The sequence below is a fragment of the Podarcis raffonei genome, chromosome 5 (genome assembly GCF_027172205.1).
Source record: "Podarcis raffonei isolate rPodRaf1 chromosome 5, rPodRaf1.pri, whole genome shotgun sequence".
NCBI lineage: Eukaryota > Metazoa > Chordata > Lepidosauria > Squamata > Lacertidae > Podarcis > Podarcis raffonei.
The window spans coordinates 47768350-47787298 of NC_070606.1; the positions used below are offsets into that span (position 1 = coordinate 47768350).

General features: G+C 40.8%; 1 protein-coding gene across 12 annotated transcripts in view; it reads left to right on the forward strand.

Annotated features, from left to right (window-relative positions):
* Positions 1-18949, forward strand: part of ATE1 (arginyltransferase 1) — an 80009-nt gene that overhangs the window by 45144 nt on the left and 15916 nt on the right. The window contains exons 11-12 of one of the 12 annotated variants that reach the window (XM_053389017.1): positions 4451-4538; positions 15120-15199. The exons of 9 other annotated variants lie outside the window; for them this stretch is intronic. In XM_053389017.1, coding sequence (XP_053244992.1) covers positions 4451-4538; positions 15120-15127 — 96 coding nt within the window. In that variant the 3' untranslated portion in view covers positions 15128-15199. Of the gene's footprint in view, positions 1-4450; positions 4539-15119; positions 15234-18949 lie in introns of those variants that run through there. 2 more of the 12 variants (XR_008330601.1, XM_053389016.1) reach the window with 2 other exon arrangements.

Sequence of the window (18949 nt, forward strand, 5' to 3'; positions counted from 1 at the left end):
TCTGGCTTGCCAATATCCTTCATAAACAATTCCACTTAATACTGTGCATAGAAGTGAACAGGCCAGGATTGTCTGAAGGCTAAGCATTCCATTACTTTAATTGGACTTTGGAAGACTACTGCTACTGGCTGACAGTTAATGTCATTTCTTTATTACTCGCTGGCTTTCACATAAGGATGAGGCATGGATGTCTAGCAGTCAGGAAAAGCATCTTTGCTATCTGTAGATGGCAGATTGCCAACCTGAAAGCGCCCAGTGTGTTTAATTTACACATGCACTATGCATTTATGTATTTATACATGCACTATGACACTGTACTGGTAATTTCAATGTATCTTGCATTATAATTAACTTCCCAGTAAGGTGATGATCTGGTGGAAAAGATTCCCATGATTGGCTCCACCCTCTCAGTTGTGATATTATTGTACATATTGCAAACATGGGATCAGAACACTGAGACTTAAGGTTTATAGCAGTGTGTGTCAAGGCTTTGTGTCTGGTTCTTATATACCGTATTTTTTGCTCTATAAGACTCACTTTTTCCCTCCTAAAAAATAAGGGGAAATGTGTGTGCGTCTTATGGAGCGATTGCAGGCTGCGCAGCTATCCCAGAAGCCAGAACAGCAAGAGGGATTGCTGCTTTCACTGTGCAGAGATCCCTCTTGCTGTTCTGGCTTCTGAGATTCAGAATATTTTTTTTCTGGTTTTCCTCCTCCAAAAACTAGGTGCGTCTTGTGGTCTGGTGCGTCTTATAGAGTGAAAAATATGGTAGTTTGCTCTTTCTCTTTAGCTTGGTTGAGTACTTTCCTGTAAGAAAGCAAAAATAAAAAATCGTATACAATGAACTATAGCCCAAACTTAAGTTCCCATGCTTTTTATTCCAAAGTTGTTCTGTCCCTTTACTATCAAAGGTACTATCAGACAGCTCCTGCTTTATATTCTTTTGACTGGAAAATATATGGTTGTATGTGAACACCTTTTTGTTTTGTCCTTCATTAACCTTAAGCTTTCATATGAGTTGTCAAAAGATACTCATTTTGTTTTTTAAGCTCAGCTTCCTTGCCCTGTGGCATTTCTCAGGCTCTCTTGGCATGCACATTTTCATGCAAATTAGTTTCAATTTAAGCCCACAATGTCTTTACTTTGGCCAGCTGTCTGCTTTCTCAAAAACTTTTCCGTTGAGTCCGCAAATTTTAAAGAAGGTATACTTTGAAGTGTACAGTCGAACTAATAGCTTCTGAAAAAAATGTTAATATCTCAGAATGTTTTAAAACTCTAGAGAATCTTCTATTACTTGAACAAGGTGTTTTAGTGGAAACTTCTTCCAGATTTGCATAAAAGCCGCAGGAAATGTAATTATTTCAGTTGGTCCATTTCACTCTCCTGACATGGCTTGATATCAGATGGAGAGAGAATAGTAGAAAGGATTCCAAAATGTCAGAATAGAAACAAGAGGCCAATTCATCTGTGATTAATCATTACGCTAAATACCTCTGATAGGCTGTGGTCATAAGCAGAAGGTATTTATTGTGCAGTGCTTGAGAAAAAGTTTTCTGTGGTTAGGTTTTGAGGGATTCAGCAGCATTGAAAAATGGTACAGTAGTAGTCTGCAACTCCACATCCGCAAAGTCAAGCTTTGGCAGTCTAAATCCCCTGAGCTCTGGCTTTTTCACAGTTCCCTGGCTGTGGAATTTAGTTAACCTTTTTCAGTAAACTTGGCTTTGCTGCCTAAGCAGAAATGGAAAACCACAGCAGAGCAAAAGCCCAACAGGATGTTGTTTACCCACATTCTCTTGTGAGCCTGCCACTATAACACTGAAAGGATTGCAGATTTCTTGCCAACCCCACACACAACGCAGCTGGCACTTCGCATCTTCCTGATGGATACTTTATTAGCCTCATTGTATTTTAGCTGATTTCAGATGACAGTCTGCTATTTGCTAAAGTAGTGATACTTATCAACAATGCCAGGGGCCTATGATAGAGGCTTATATAGAACTGACAGCTTTCTTTTGTGGTTGGTTGGTTGATATTTGTGGCATAATTCAAAATGTGTTGGAGCTAGTTTAAATTTCTTAGTGAGCAGAAGCAAACCCTTATGAGACTACTCTAGAAGGAGGTTGTGGTGATGTGACATGATCCTGATTGATGACTTAATCTAGGGAAGTGTTTCTCTTCTCAGAAAGTTAGGGCTACAGCAACTGGGTTTAACTTGTGTATTTTTCCTCCTCAATCTGGGTCCATAAGGACTATTTTAAAAATAAAAAAGTAATATTTGAAACAAAATCAGTACAGTGGTACCTCGGGTTAAGTACTTAATTCTTTCCGGAGGTCCATACTTATTATTTATAAGATACTAGCCTGGTTCACACATTGCTGACAGTCAAACCTAGATAGTTCAGTAAAGACAGTAGCTTACTTTCTAAACTTTCCCAAACTCCCACAAGGAGCTCACAGTTGCTTTACTCATGCCTGGTCCTTTACTGCTGAGCTTGAGCTAAGCCAAGCTTTGGCTTAGTGCATCATCCAAACCCAGGTTTGTGGTTAAGTTCTCTCCAAACTAGCAATGAGCTGTCACTAAAAACAAACTTTAGTAGTTATTCTGGAGAGAGTTGTCAACGAGGTTGGTTTGCATGGTACACGAAGATATACATTGGTTTAGCTCAGGGCAGCAGCAAAATGACTAGGGAGGTGTGAAGTAACTGTGATCTCTTCTCCAGGAAACTGCACATTTGTTCTAGGTCAAGGTTTGGCTTGCCAGTGGTGTGCTCACCAGACCACTGTCTTTATTGACCTATCTAGATTAAGCTGCTTCATTATGGATGCTTCAAATAGATGGATTGACAAGTAGCAATAGTCACATTGATATAAGGCGGTTGATATAATGCAGAGTACTTTGGTTTTTTATATATTCTGAAAAGCGACTCTTTGAAAATTTTGCATCACTGAAGACGAGCTGTTCTAAATGAAGCTTTGATGCTTCCTTTTCTTTGTTGAGTTTGTCAGTGGTGGCTTGGGTAGGGGCACATTTATTTGAAAGATCCAATGCTGAGCTAGGGAACTTCCTACACTCAACACCGGCTGCTTTTCTGTCTTGGCGATTCGTTTTAGCAGATTGACAAACAACGTAAAATAAGTTCTAGAGCAGCACTGAAAAAAACATTGCACCCACAGCTATATATATGTACTAATTAATACTGCACCACTTCTTTTTTCCCTTTTAAGACTCTAAGGGAAGCGGATCAAAGAAATGTAAAAACTCAAAAGAGTTTCTATCTTCTTTGGTTTCTATAACTTACATTTTATTTTGCATATTTCTCCCCAGCCATTCAATCTTGAAGGGTTTCCATAGCTGCTGGGCCAAATAGGTCATGCACCTGTGCAGAGCATGTGATAGGAATATTTTAGAGCTTCAGTCATAGAGCTAGCAGTCATTTTCCCATTCCCCGTTGCAAGGAGATTGAGTGGCATGCGGAATGTGCTGTATTATGCCAAGTGAATGTAAATAAAGCATAACAAGATCTAGCATGAAATAAAGTAAGCATTTTAAAACTATGATTTATAAACTAATGAGGCTGAATCAGTTAAAAGTTTTCACTGCCCTTAACACTGGTTTTGTTGCATTTCTCAGGCAAACTGATATATTGTTCAGATCTGCCACCCCCCTTTTTGCATTAGAACAAATAAATTGTCCATGATTCTGAAAATGAGATCTTTGGAAGTATGGGAATATATATTCTAGAGCAATTAGAAAGCCAAGCCTAGATTTTCATTTTATAGGATGATTTCTTCTGAAGAGTGTGGATTGGTGTTCAGAATTGCTTTCTTCATTTACTGGGGGGGGGGGGGGAATCCTCTGAGATCCTCCGTTACATTTCCTCCGTGCTTAAGGAACACTGGACATTTGCAACCAATCCTATGCATGCATGCATGCATGCGTGCACGCACACACACACACACACACATCCCAGCATGAGTACTGAAGAGTTCAATTCACAAACCACTTTGCTGATGGTTCTCTCGCCCTGGAACCTGGAACTTCCTTGCCCAAGAGCTTATGCATTGGCCTACAAGGGCTACTAAGACCTGCTGGAGCAGTTCAATGAATTCCTTTCCAGATGCTACAAACTGATTGCCTGGCCTGGGGAAACTGAGAACTCTAATCAGATACGGCAAATTTGGAGCAGCTGCAGTTGCTCTCTGTCACTTGCATCTAGCGCTAACAGAATGTCTTAAAAACAAGGTTTAAAGTTTAATGTTTTAAGTTTCACAGCTACTCTTTTAAAGACCACCTGCATATTGTAAGGCATATTGCTGCTGACACTGTGATACTGATGTTACCTTTCAGTGATGGTTTCAAGGAACTCTGTTACTTATCACTAACAGCATTGTATACTGTGAAATGTGAGGCTCCACCTCTCCTATGAGTCTCATGCTCCATTTGTATTAGGAGGCAGCAGGATCAAGGACGTTGTCGCTGTTGATGACTGAGTACATTGTTGAAAGCACTGTTGGTTACATGTTAACAGAAGCAAAAGGTAACTTTCAAGGGTAGAAGCAAAGCTCTCTCTTACATGCCCTCTCTCTAGAAAACATAGATGGCTTTCTTTGTTTTTGATTTCTCTCTGCTTCCCAAGTACTTAAGTCAGGTCTCAATATAGCAGATTCCTAGCATGTGAGGTAGGTGTATTAAACTGAGAAATAGTAACTTGCCCAAGTCAGCACAGTAGAAATTTGGGGTGGGATTCAGTGTAGCTCTAAGGAATTGGTGCCATCAGAATAAACCTCCCTGGGGAACAGATTTGGGGGTGAGGGTGGGATAGGATGCAGAGGAAGGAAAGTCCCAGTGCACTAGCGGGAATCCCTGTGCACACCAAATTAGTGGAATACTGCCCATAGTGAGCAAGTGCTGCGCTGCTTACTGCTTGTCCAAGTTTGAATGTTCATGTGTATAAGACGCATAGGCAATCTCTACAGTAGTACAGTGGTACCTCGCAAGACGGAAAACTTGCAAGAAGAAAGAGTTTTCCGTTTTTCGAGGTGCTTCGCCAGACGAATTTCCCTATGGGCTTGCTTCGCAAGACGAAAGCCCATAGGGAAATCTCCAGGGACCTCTTTTAAAATGCTGGCGGTCGGGAGCAAAGACTTTCGCCCACCGCCGGCCTCCGGTCCTGGACCTCTTCTGAAGGCCGGCGGGGGGCAAAAGTCTTTGCTCCCGACCGCCTGCCTTCCCGGGATAGCGGCTTCCCGACGGCTTTTGAAGGCAGGCGGGGGGGGAGCAAAGACTTCTTTGTCTTAAAATGCTGGCGGGCGGCAGTGAAGCCTTCGCTGCCGACCCCCAGCATTTTAAAAAACCCCGGCTTCTCCGCTGTCCCGGGTGGGAAGAAAAGCCCTTGTCCCCCCCCCCCCAGCCTTCAGAAGAGGTCAGGGGACAGACTGTCCCCGGACCTGGTCTGAAGGCGGTTTCCATAGGAACACATTGATTGATTTTCAATGCATTCCTATGGGAAACCGTGCTTCGCAAGACAAAAAACTCGCAAGAAGAAAAAACTCGCGGAACGAATTTCGTCTTGCGAGGTACCACTGTATACAATACTTTCTATTTCATTTTTTAAAACCCCCTGGAGATGTCCCACTAAACTTTTTGCATTGTTCTGCCCACTTTGAGTGACAGACCTTGCCAGCTTTGTGTCATATGAGGTGAAGTGTCAGTTCCATTCAGATTTTCCATAGTGATCTGTTGCAGTTGACGTAGCATGTGGCCAAAATCTGAGTTTCTGGCAATAAGGTTTGCAACACCTTGCAATAACTGTGAAGCATGATTATAGCTAATGAATGCTTTTCATAGACATATACACTTAACTCTTTATTAGTGTTGGAAAATGTAATTTCCACACTGCTTTGTATGCAAATAATATATGTTAATAACATACGTTTAAGTCAGACTAGATGGAAGTTTACATTCTGTGTCATGAAGGCAGTGCATAGAATATATTTTTATATAAAATGTATAATGCTAATTTGTTAATGATCTAACACATAATTGAAATAATACATTAAACCTCCACTCTTCCATTTTTTTAAATCTTGGTGTGCTTGATTATAAAGTCAGTTGAGGGGGAAGGGAAGGGAAGGGGGTTAATAGCCGCTGAGTTATTAGGGGCGATTTGACTACTGCTGTCAAAGAGAGCTGCCAGAAAGATTAATTCCAGATTCCCATAACAAGCCCGAGACAAACTGTTCTTAAATGAGACACTAGGGAGAGTTTTATCATGTCTAATTCATGCTCTGGTGTAGTTACACACTCACTAATCACAGCAGAACACAAAGAAGATTGCCATGAATTAGATCAAAACTAGAGGGCAGCTCATATAATGGCTTGTGAGAGTGCTATGATTTACTCTGCCAAAGCATGCAGAGGGGTGTTCTTTAGAAATGTGCCATTCATCTTATATAAATATAAATTATCTTTCCTGGAGCATCAGTTCTTTGTTGGGCAATCTCCCACTAGATTATATAGCCTACTTCTCAAGAAAGAGTAGGACATTTCGTAGCCCTGAATGATGTTGTACTGAGAATGGCCTTCACTGTCCATGTTCTTGCATGATTGCAGTCCATAGACTCGGCCCTCCCAGTTGCTCAGTACTTTTGTAGTTGGTCATAGTAAGTGTGAATTCAATCTAGAATGTGCCACATTTTGCATCACTAAAGTATTTTTCCACTTTATGGTATAAAGAAATTGATCTGTAGATCATCTCAGGAGTCTTTGCTATTGCTTTGAATAACATCAGGATCCTTAACATTTATACAGTACGTGGTTTTTGGTGTATAAACCCTGTAAAGCTTGGGACCAGGATACCTGAAAGATAATTTCACCCCTTTTATACTCAGCTAAACATTGTGCTCTGCAGGTGAGGGCCTCTCACAGATACCATCTTATCAGGAGGTCCATTCCGCACAGTGTAGGAATTGTGCCTTCAGGGTTGTGTCACCTACCCTTGGAATGGCCTCCCTTTGAATATTAGACAGGCACCGCTTCTGTTGCCTTTTGGGCACCTACTGAAGATCTTTATCTTTCAATATGCTTTTAAATGTGAAGTCTTTCTTGAATTGTTACTAGGATGATTTTAATGTGTGGTATCACTTGTTGTTTGCCACCCTCGGCTCCTTTGGGTGAAAGGGTGGGATATATATTTAATAGGGGGTGTGTGAGAAAATGTCTATACCTATTACAGCAAAGGAGGGTTTAGAGAAGGCTTTGCCGTTGGCTAACCCAGCCATATCAGCGTGTAATAAAACACTTGCATTGCAGGGACATTGCAGGAAATGCTGCGTGTAAAATTGGGATAGCCAGTCTTGATGACCATCATATCTAAAACTTTGTTCCTTTTCAAACATAACTGTTATTTCTTTCGTTTGTCTGAAGAGTTGAGCTTAAAGCTGATTTAATTTAAATGGTGACTCTTGCCAGAGCATGCGTAGGTTTTCTTTCCTGTCATTCACAGTGGCTACTCAGCAGGTTTTATCTTTACCTTTAACTACTTATTACCTCTGTTATATTAAAGCAGCTGGCTAAAAAGGATTAGAACAAATCCAGGCTGCATTTTTCCTCCATGCTGAAGTACCTGATACAATCTCTAATTGGATGAGAGCAGGGAAATTGTTGTAGGTGTTACTGCATAATATATTAGAGTAGCAGTTGAACCCATTCTGACACAATCAGCTTGTTTTGAAAGGAAAATGTCAGTAGCAATAACTGGTGACTCCTAGATGTACTGTATCGTCCTTCAACATTGCATAGAGTTGGGTAGGCTTCCACATGGTGCCTTGTTTCCAACAACAGCATCTAGAGTCCCACACAGTGTTGAAATGTTGTACAAAAAAAGCTGCCAAACAAAAGAACCAGTGGGGATATTAAGCGTTTTATGCGTGTGCAGTTTGTCAAATAGTTTTGATGTTTGAAAGCCAAAAGGTTTTCAGTGTGTTTTTTAAATTGTGGCATGCCTTGTTATAGTGGAGAGGGTGGCAGATTCCCATCTTTGTTTTGTAAGCCTCCGAAGTTAGTTGCATAATTATTATTACAAAAAATATAGCACTTGGGCTTCAGTACCACAAAGGAAGAACATAGAGCCTGGATTCAATCATCTGTTTTTAAGTTGTTCTAGAAAGGGTTGTCCAACACAAATATCCGTGTCCCATTTTTCCATGTGGTGCTGGTAACTATCAGGCTTGCTTTCTCTGTGTTGTGGACAGGCTTGCCTTTTAACACAGTCTGTAAGCTACCGTTAATTTGAAGCATGTTAGATTGCAGATGCTTTCACGAATTCTTTTGCAGCTGCACTACTACTGAATCCATTTCCAAATTGATGGAGCTGATCTTCAAAATCCTCCTTGAGTATCAAACTCTTTGCTCACTGTGGTAAAATTCAGAGCCTTTTTTTCCTGGGTGTCTCTGCCAAGTAAGGCATGGTGGGTGATGATCACCACCAGAGAGAGGTATTGTCCTATTTCCTAGAACGCTGTCTTTAAGGAGATTTGTTTGGCAACCTCATCAGTAATGCTTTGATGCCAGTTGTGTCTCCCATGCTTTAAAAAAGTATTTTTCACAGCAAAGTTTGATGCTGCTTTTATCTGTTAAATTGCATCTTTTCATCTTTTACATTACTGGTTATATTATTGATAGACTTGGTGTAAGATGCTGTATAAAATTTATTTAGAAGGCAGAGCACACATTTCTAAATAATTAAATGACGCCTCCTCAGGCAGTCATAGAACAGTTTTTTAAAAGGTGCCGCTAAAATTTGAAAGACCAAAGTCTGCCACTGTCCAGCCCCTTGGATACCTTTTAGCTGCTCTTGAGACTGTGGTGGCTGTGTGAACTATTTTGCAGAGGATAGACTTCTGTTTGAAGGGCTGTCCTGTCCATATTTGGCTGAAAGGGACAACAGGGATCTTGAAGTTGCACATTGACAGTTAGCAAACTGGATAGCAGACAAAGCAGGTACATGCTTACAGTCCTTCCCGATAGGGGGGAGATACGTAATAATTTTATTCCATTGATTTCTAAATTATACACACACAGACACACGTAAAAGCACATGCGGTATGTTTTCTGTCTTTCGGTGGCCACCCAACTTGAGACGCATCCCAAACATCATCATACTGGATTGAATATTCCCCACACCCTAAAGCTTTTGCTGGAGGTTTTCTTTTTTTTAAATAAATTTTTATTAATTTTCCAATACATATTAAATAACAATACAAAACAATACAAAAACAAACAAACATATAAACATGTATAATTTCTTAACCTTCTTTTCCTTAAACCTTCTTTCAACGACTTCCCCATACCTCCTTTTTCTGCATCCTTGTTTTAAATTTTTCCAGCAACCCCTAATTTTACTTACTTATGGCAGTTCCTTTAAATCCTTTTTCCCATATCCAATTGTTTATCGCTGCAATTCTATTTTGCATTACTCAGAACATTTTAGCACTCATTAATTTTACAACAGTTCTTAAGGTAAACTTTAAATTTCTTCCAGTCTTCTTCCACCGTCTCTTTCCCTTGGTCTTGGATTCTGCCGGTCATCTCAGCCAGTCCCATATAGTCAATCACCTTCGTCTGCCATTCTTCCAGTGTGGGTAGTTCTTGTGTCTTCCAGTACTTTGCTAAAAGTACTCTTGCTGCTGTTGTCGCATACATAAAAAACATCCTATCTTTCTTTGACACCAATTGGCCTACCATGCCCAAGAGAAAGGCCTCTGGTTTCTTCGCAAAAGTGCATTTAAGCACCTTTTTCATTTCATTATAGATCCTTTCCCAGAAAGCCTTAATCTTTGGGCATGTCCACCAAAGGTGATAAAAAGTACCTTCAGTTTCATTACATTTCCAGCATTTGTTATTGGGTAAATGGTAAATTTTTGCAAGCTTGACTGGGGTCATGTACCACCTATAAATCATTTTCATAATATTCTCTCTTAAGGCATTACATGCCGTAAACTTTATACCGGTGGTCCATAACTGTTCCCAGTCTGCAAACATAATGTCATGTCCAATGTCCTGTGCCCATTTAATCATAGCTGATTTAACCATCTCATCCTGTGTATTCCATTTCAACAGCAAGTTATACATTCTTGACAGATTCTTAGTACTGGGTTCCAAAAGCTCTGTTTCTAATTTCGACCTTTCCACCTGAAAGCCAATTTTCCTGTCCTGTTTAAAAACTTCATTTATCTGGTAATAATGGAGCCAATCTCTTACTTTGGACTTCAATTTCTCATAACTTTGCAATTTAACTTTTCCCTCCTCATACTCTATAATTTCCCAATATTTCGGCCATTTAGATTCCATGTTTAATTTTTTCACTTCCTTAGCTTCCATCGGTGACAACCACCTGGGTGTTTTGTTTTCCAACAAGTCTTTATATCTAATCCATACATTATATAGGGCTTTTCTAACAATATGGTTTTTGAAACCTTGGTGGATCTTGACCTTGTCGTACCATATATATGCATGCCAGCCAAATCTATTATTAAACCCTTCCAAGTCCAAAATGTCTGTATTTTCAAGAAGCAGCCAGTTTTTCAGCCAGCAAAAAGCCGCTGATTCATAGTACAATTTTAAGTCCGGCAGGGCAAACCCCCCTCTTTCTTTTGCGTCAGTTAGTATCTTAAATTTTATTCTGGGCTTTTTGCCCTGCCAGACAAATCTAGATATATCTTTTTGCCACCTCTTGAAACAATCCATTTTGTCCACAATCTGCAATGTTTGAAACAAAAATAACATTCTCGGCAAGACATTCATCTTAATAACAGCAATTCGGCCTAACAAGGAAAGTCTCAAACTTGACCATATTTCTAAATCTTTTTTGCTGGAGGTTTTCTTGCTTACCCAAATTGTTACATTGCTGCAACACAGTTTGCTATCTTACATTATATATATTTTAAAGTCGTTTCTGGATAAGCTAAAAATGCAGTGTTCATTTTTAGGAAAGCCATAGTGAAACAACTTTAAAATGTATACAATCTAAGCCAACATAATGTGTTGTAGGAATGTAGCAATTGGGAATGTTTTCTGAACACACTTCAGTAGGATTGAGCTGCAACAGGTTTGTTATATAACCCACCCTTTTTTCTTTCCAACAGTTTTGAAGCAGGGGCTGTTAAGCTTCAGAAGCACAAAGGATGGGGGGGAGCCTAAAAAAAGAAGGTGAACGATTTGCACTTTATTAATTTAAATAGCTGTACTGAAAATTGTGCAGTCTTTTGTGAGGCATGCAGAAGTCCATTAATGTGAGGAGAATTTTTTTGAGAAAGGGGTGTTTTTCCCCACTAGTCCAATGTATTATATTGTTGAATAGTTCACATTTCATGTGAAATCATTTGATAGTAAGGAAAGCTCTAGCAAAAAGTCTTAGTTCATTGATACACTAAATTCATGTAATTACAACTTTTTTTGCTTCTCTCTCACCCATGAATTCCCAGTGAAAATTGGTGGCGGCGGCTGCCCACTGGGACTGGTAGGGTGGAATGCAGGGAGGCCAACAGTAGGTAGAGCAACAGCCAACTAATGTTAGTTTTGTCACCATCATCCTCCCTGCTGAAGGTAATATTGAGACTAAAGAGGAGGTAGCTGATAGCCATGGTCACAGTATATAAGGATGCAGGCAGGTGGTGGGGCTTATGGATAGCAGGCTGAGGTTGGTGGAGCGGTGCCCTGTTTGCCCTAATGGAACATCCATTGGTCATAATCTATTTTAAGTATAATATATAATCTCTGCACATCGGTAAAACATCTATTTTCCTCGTTCTAAGTAAAGGATTCTTAAACTGAAGTGGTACCTTTTTTAAATACACAATTTATTTTGGTGCCTTAAGCTGATCTACTTTCCTTCTGAAGCCATTTTATATACAACATTTCAAAATGTTTTATAAAAATTAATAGCTTGTAAGTTTAGTATATCTTAAAAGAAGTCTAATATAGCAATGTATCATACAAACAAATGTTAGACATATTGGAACCAAAGTCTCAAAAGTATTGCATGCTGGGGGTTTTTAAGCAGAATAAATTTGTGAATTTGCTGTTCAGTAGTATGCCTTCCAGGGCTGCAAGCATATGTGGTGGTATTCAGTTCCAGGAGTGGAAATGACTTAAAACAAGGAGGCTTCCACTTCCTGCACTGGCTCATTCCCACCTACCAATCTACTTCAGAGGGTTGGAGGCACTCCAGACCAGATTATGTGTGTCAGTGCAAAGTGGTTCTGCTGGGGAAGAAAGGAATGGGAACTATAAGAGATAGACCTTCTTTGTATTATGGATTCCTTTTACAAAGGAAACAATGCACAGAAGCTAAGACGTCAATCCTGCGCATTTTTACTTGGATGTAAGTCCCATGGAACTCGGCGAGGCTTACTTCCATGTCATTGTAGTTAGGATTGCAGCCTAACCATATCAGAGGCACATGATATTTAAACAAAGATTAACCCATTTTGTTTTATTTGACCCCAGTGAGTGCGTGCATACTTGTAATATTTGGTTTCTTACGAGAACTCTTTTGATACCCGTCAGTCATTTGGACATTATTTAAGTTTTGGATAAACATTCAGATATCTTAACCTCAGTAGAAAATCCATAAACATTCTATTTCTGTCATCAGCAGCCTGGAGCTAAGGTACAAAATCTGATGTAGACTAAATAATGTTTATTGGTCCTGTAGGGATTATTTCATAATCTTTTCATTCCATTGTTTTAGCCCAGAGTGAAACATTAAAAGTTCTTTTGAAAGTTTTTACTTTTCTTGTAATTCTTAAGACAAATTATTCAGTAGTGACCTTTATGATAGTGTGATGATGGATTGTTTATAATTCTTCCTGTTAAAGCTCCTGAAAGATTTCAGCAAGTTCTCACTTTAGATAACTTTAGGTCTTTTATAAAACCTATTGTCTGATAGTCTCATAAATATGGGACATATTTATTAGTTCAGAGTAAGCCCATTTAGCAATAAGCCATTGGGATGTCTTACTCCCCCAGATCTCTCTGGAATATCTCAACGCTTTTTGTAGATATGTTCTGTTCCACTTCATTCATGATGTGTGTCCAAAACCTTCTATCTTTCCCAGTTGCTTTCGGCTCTCAATCAGTAAAAGGAGACCATATAATTCACTGCCTTACAGAATTATACAGAGGAATACAATTATTTTTGCTTATTACATTGCTATTGAAACAGTGATCATCAAAATGATTGCTTTGAAGCTTTCCCTCTTATACATAATGGATATTTTGCTCCATACCACAACCAGCATCAAAAATGTACAAAAACCCTGAATGTATACAGTAACTTTATTTCTCCAAGGGTTATCATTATCATTATCAGAGTGAGTACCAATCCTGACTTGGCAGAATATTACTCTTTTCTTCATAATTTTTGAATATTTCCAGCTGAGGTTGTTCAATTTTATTTTATTTTGTTTTGTTAAGCAGTTTAGATCAGTTATTTTCAATCTGCCAGTGTTGTACAGTGGTTGATATCAAACCAGGGCTATGGAAACAAAAGTTTCAAATCTTCACTCCGCTGTGAAGCTTTGGCCAAACCCATGGTTTGAAGTTGATTTATCTTGAAACGGAGTATATGACTGATCAGATCCAGGCTCAAATTCCCTCTCTGATTATCCTCTGGGATCATCTTGGACTGTCCTGAAAGGAAAAGATGGATCAGTGGGGGGAAGAGACAACATGCAATGTCTTTGGAAGAAGGGAAGTGTAAAAATGTAATAAATAAAAACTTGCATTCAGATCAGGTTGAGTTATTTTGCTCAGTCTTTGTTTGCCACTGGAGATCTGGAACTAGAATTTTGTAAAAGTCAGGTTTTTAAAAATCTGAATACAGTGGATGCTCGGGTTATGAATGTGATCCGTGTGGGAGGCATGTTCGCAACCCGCAGCGCACACATGGGTTGCGCTTCTGCGCAAAGGACGATTTAGTGTTTCTGCGGGAGCGCCGAAACTTGGAAGTAACCTGTTCTGGTACTTCCGGGTATGGCACGGTGCGCAACCAGAAGACGCGCAACCTGAAGCATCTGTAACCCGAGGTATGACTGTAATAAAAGATTTGAATATTAACATATAGTTAAGGCAAGATTGCTAACAAGAAGCCACCCTGAGCTTTGCTTTATTATTGATTATCTTTGTATCCCACCTTCCCTTAAAAATGCCCAATGCAGCTAGCAACAATAAAATCCACTATTAATATAACTAAGCAAATAAGCATTGTTCCAATAAAAATAAGATAAGCGCGTATAACAAAAGTTGCCAGTTTTGATCAGTCTAATTTAAAAATTGAGGAAAGTAAATAAGCATGTTAAATATCTTCAAAACCACGCTGCTGGTCCTTTAAAATTAAGTCTAGAACGAGGGAACTTGTGTTCTTTGTTTTCACAGCCAATAGGTCACAAAGCAATGGCATAGTTTTCTCTGAGGTCCGTATCTTCATAGCAGGCAGAGTGGGGTGAAGGGGACCTTCTGGGGAAGACTGGCTTTCATTATATGTTCAGACTCCACCCCAAGCAGAATTTAAAAGATCCTTGATACAAGATGAGTTTACAGCTTTCTGAAATGAAATGTAAATTATTTGGATTTGTAAGAAATTCATTTGGGGAAGAAGCAGTTCAGAGTCATGCAATATATAAAACTGTGAAGGATAGGCTGAAATTGGGGTGGAAGATCCTAATATGCTTGCTAAGAATAGAATTTGTGTTGTGGGGGAAGTTCCTTTTGGGGATGTTTACAGCTCATAGATCAGACCGCAAAAAATTGACATCTTATTGGAGGGAACTTCCTATCCCAGCAGGACAAAATGAGCTAACGGGTCTTTTCCAGCCCTTGTTTCAGTGTTTTCTATTAAGACTGTTTTTACACAAAGTTCACATGGCAGTCACTGATACTTTTTGTAAGCTTGTAAAAGCTTCTACAAAAACCAAAAATGTTTATATCTGTTATAGGCAATACACTTTAAAACAACTTTTAGAAGCCTGTTGTTTCATTTCTAGTGCACAGTTCAAATTCTTAAAATCAACGTGCTGCACATATAATAGCTGTTTTCCCTTCTTTTTCTTGGGCACAGCTTGTTAGGGTTCTCCGGAGAGCTAGTGAAAATTGAATAGTCCAGTGGTGTCTACCCTGCTAGAGAGAAAAGGAAATGAGAATTTCTACACTATCAGATTTCTCCCAAGAAGAGGTCAGTTTGGCAGAAACAGGATTAATAGCATCGTCTTCAAAACAATAGGGAATCTGTCTACCTTTCTTTCACACTGCCGTTAGCATTTTGCCCTTTTATACAAAATCCGTATGTACATGTTCCTAGAGAACATTAATGGTGCACAAGGATGAAAAGTGCTCTATTGGGTTTCTAGTAGGCTATGTTTATGCTAATACTATTAAGAATCACTGCATCTTAAGAAGTTATCAGGGAAGCTGCTTAATCGGTTTTAGGTGTCTTCTCACTCACCCACCCCAGTACACCTACCATGATATTGGATTGTATCCAGCAATGCCACTCAGCTGATGAGAAGGTTTATGTCACTAGTTTGGATCCATTTGGATCCAGGAGAAGTGTAGCCCTGTTAATTCTCCTGGACCTCTTGACACCTTTCAGTATAGCTACCATGGTATCCGTATGAAATTTAGAAATACAGCAGTTCTCCTCCTCCATGAAGACTGGGAGACTGCTGCTTGGTTCCATATCATTTATGCTCCACATTTCCATTTGTCTCCCATGTGACTCAACATCCATGAAAAACTACTAATATCCAGAGATGCTGTGAAGCATGCTGCACATACGGCTGTAGCTTTCTGTATTTGTGAATGATCATGAATACATTGGCAAGATAAGATCAAACAAACCTAACAAAGTGGAGTTGGGGGTGCACTTCTAAAGGATCAAGTTTGCAGTCTGGAAGTACTCGGATCCTGATCTCTGTTTGAAGACCAGAGTATTGTGGAACTGAAGGACTTTTTACCATTTGAGTGTTGTGAGCCATTCCTGGACAATGATAAGTTCCACACAGTTATCCATGCTCTGGTAACCTCCAGACCAGAGTTTGTGTGACTGTAGTATGTGTGCCCTCATAAGATTGAGGGCACAAGGAGAAGAGGACAACAGAGGACAAGATGGTTGGACAGTGTTATAGAAGCAACCAACATGAATTTAACGAAACTCCAGGAGGCAGTGGAAGACAGCAGTGCCTGGCGTGCTCTGGTCCATGGGGTCACGAACAGTCGGACACGACTAAACGGCTGAACAACAACAGTATGTGTGACTGAGGCAGCCTGGCTACCTTTGAAGGCTGCTTAAAAGCCTGTTAGCTCAAATTACAGCTGCTGGGCTGTCATCTGGGATTGACCAATGAGAGCAGGTATTTCAAATGGATTTTGCCCCCAAAGTTGATGAGCACTGCCATTTGAATGGTGTGCATGTGCCACAGCTTGTGATCGGTTATGCAAGTCTTACTTAGGCTCCCTCCCCCCCACAATATTTTATTCAAGTTGGCACCCCTTCTTCCTGTCTATCCTGGAAGAGGACTGGGACAGGCGAAACGGTCAAGCCTGGCACTTACCTGGGTCTTGTTGAGGCTCTTACATGTACCATAAACTTATCATTTAGCATTACATGTGAACAAAGCCACTGAGTTAATTTTTAAAAATGCTATTTTATGCATAAAGTCACAGTGGTGCCTTCTGCAGAAAAAAAAAATGTTAAGATGATCCTCAGTTTTAAAATATTTACCGTATTTTTCGCTCTATAGGACGCACTTTTTCCCCTTCAAAAATGAAGGGGAAATGTGTGTGCGTCCTATGGAGCGAAGACACCATAGCCCCGCGGCCCTCTCCCGGCTGGAGAGGTAACGCGCGGCTATGGCAGGAGCCTCCATAGCCGCGCATCACCTCTCCAGCCGGGAGAGCGCGCGCGGAGCTAAAGCAGCCCCCCGCGACCCTCTCCCGGCTGGAGAGGTGACGCGCAGCTATGGCAGGAGCCTCCATAGCTGCGCGTCACCTCTCCAGCCGGGAGAGCGCGCGCGGAGCTAAAGCAGCCCCCCGCGACCCTCTCCCAGCTGGAGAGGTGACGCGCAGCTATGGCAGGAGCCTCCATAGCCGCGCGTCACCTCTCCAGCCGGGAGAGCGCGTGCGGGGCTAAAGAAGCCATAGCCCCACAACCCTCTCCCAACTGGAGAAGTGACGCGTGACTATGGCAGCAGCCTCTCCGCTGCGCCTTTCCGCTGCTCCCTGACCTGCTCTTTGGGGCTGGTGGTGGGCTTCCCCCCGCCAGCCCCAAAGAGCAGGTCGAAAGGAACCTGGAGAGGGAGAGGGGTCGGTGCGCACTGACCCCTGTAGCTCTCCAGGCTTCCAAGGTAGCCGCCTGAACGCACCTTAAACGGCACCTTGTTTTAGAGCGGAAAAACAAGAGGGGGAAAATTCTCCCACTCTCTGCGCAGCGCTTCCTGCCGCTTCGCTGAAGGGGCGCTGGGCAGAGAGTGGAAGAATTTTTTTCCCTTGTTCTCCCCCCTCTAAAACAAGGTGCGTCCTATTGTCCGGTGCGTCCTATGGTGCGAAAAATACGGTAAATAATTATGTGGCTATGCTAATTGTGGTAGGTGGATCCGTTTAACATAGGAGTGCATCTAATGACCAAATCACTTTTGGACTGAATAGTTGGATCATTGTTTCAGCTGCATGCATACAGACTCCCAGCAGATCACAGCTGACGATTTGCCACATATGCACACTAAGCCGTGTGACTTACTGGAGGTGTGTGAAAAAAATTTAGGCAGCACTCTGACTAGGAGAGAATGAAAGCTAAAGGAGAAAATGTGCTAAATGACTTTTTGAAAGGCTTCCCAGCCCCCAGTATAAACTCTGAACTGGAAGCATCTTAACAGCTATTTTTTTAGAGAGAGAGAGCTTGCCATTTAAGATATTCAAGATTTTAAAAGCAAGAGCTAGAAAAATGACTAGGATGCGCCAGAAAACTAAAGCATGGGGGAATAAAGAGGAAGTCGGAATGATGGCCCAGTTTACTATTAGGAGGAGCCTATGGGCTTGCATGCTGCTGCTGCTCAGTCTTCCTTCCCTCACCTATATAAATTCCCCCTTCTCTGCTCTGGGTAGCAGTAATTGTTTGCACTGAATCATAAAACTGAACCTTTCAAGTTCTCTATGCATGTAGGCATTCCCATGCAGACATCCATACGTAATGCATGAATGTCAGCAGCACGACCACTGGTGCATCACCATTCTGTACATAATTTCCTCTTTATGGAATGGATGCCTGAAGGGGGCTATCATCTTTGTTGTTTCTGATTCGGCTCTTTTATTATTTTTATTCTGTGTGGTGCAGTCTAAACACAGTTTGTGAAAACAGAGTAGCAGAACTCACTTGCAAAGCACTCTCCTGGGGGTGGATAATGCCTATCTCTGTTTATGCAATGAAATCAGGGAGCAAGGGTCTGCTGTAGTACTTGGCTGCTGGGATTCCATTGGTGTTCCCTTTCAAGGAAAAGGCTGAATTTAATAAACGTTTAGGCTGGCTCATTTTCTCCTTCTCTCTCTCTGTGTCTCTCATATGACGGCGCTGCCTTTGCCTTAATGCATTGCTGTTGATAATTCGGAGTTATTTTGTTTATGTAATGTTAAGGCTCCTCTTCTAAGCAGCTGGCTGGAAACTGAGATGAAGGCTGCCTTAATTCACTTTTAATAAAAGATCAATGGGTTATTGTGGAAAAATAGAACACAGATGTACACTTTACCTGATAAAAGAATTAAATGTGTGTTTAACCTTTTCTGTTTGTTCTGTGCTACTGGTACTTGACCTTCTTTGTTTTTTTGAAACTATTATCTTTCCTCGGAGCTTTTACTTTTCATATTTGGCTTAGTCTGTGAAAACAAACTGTGCTGATG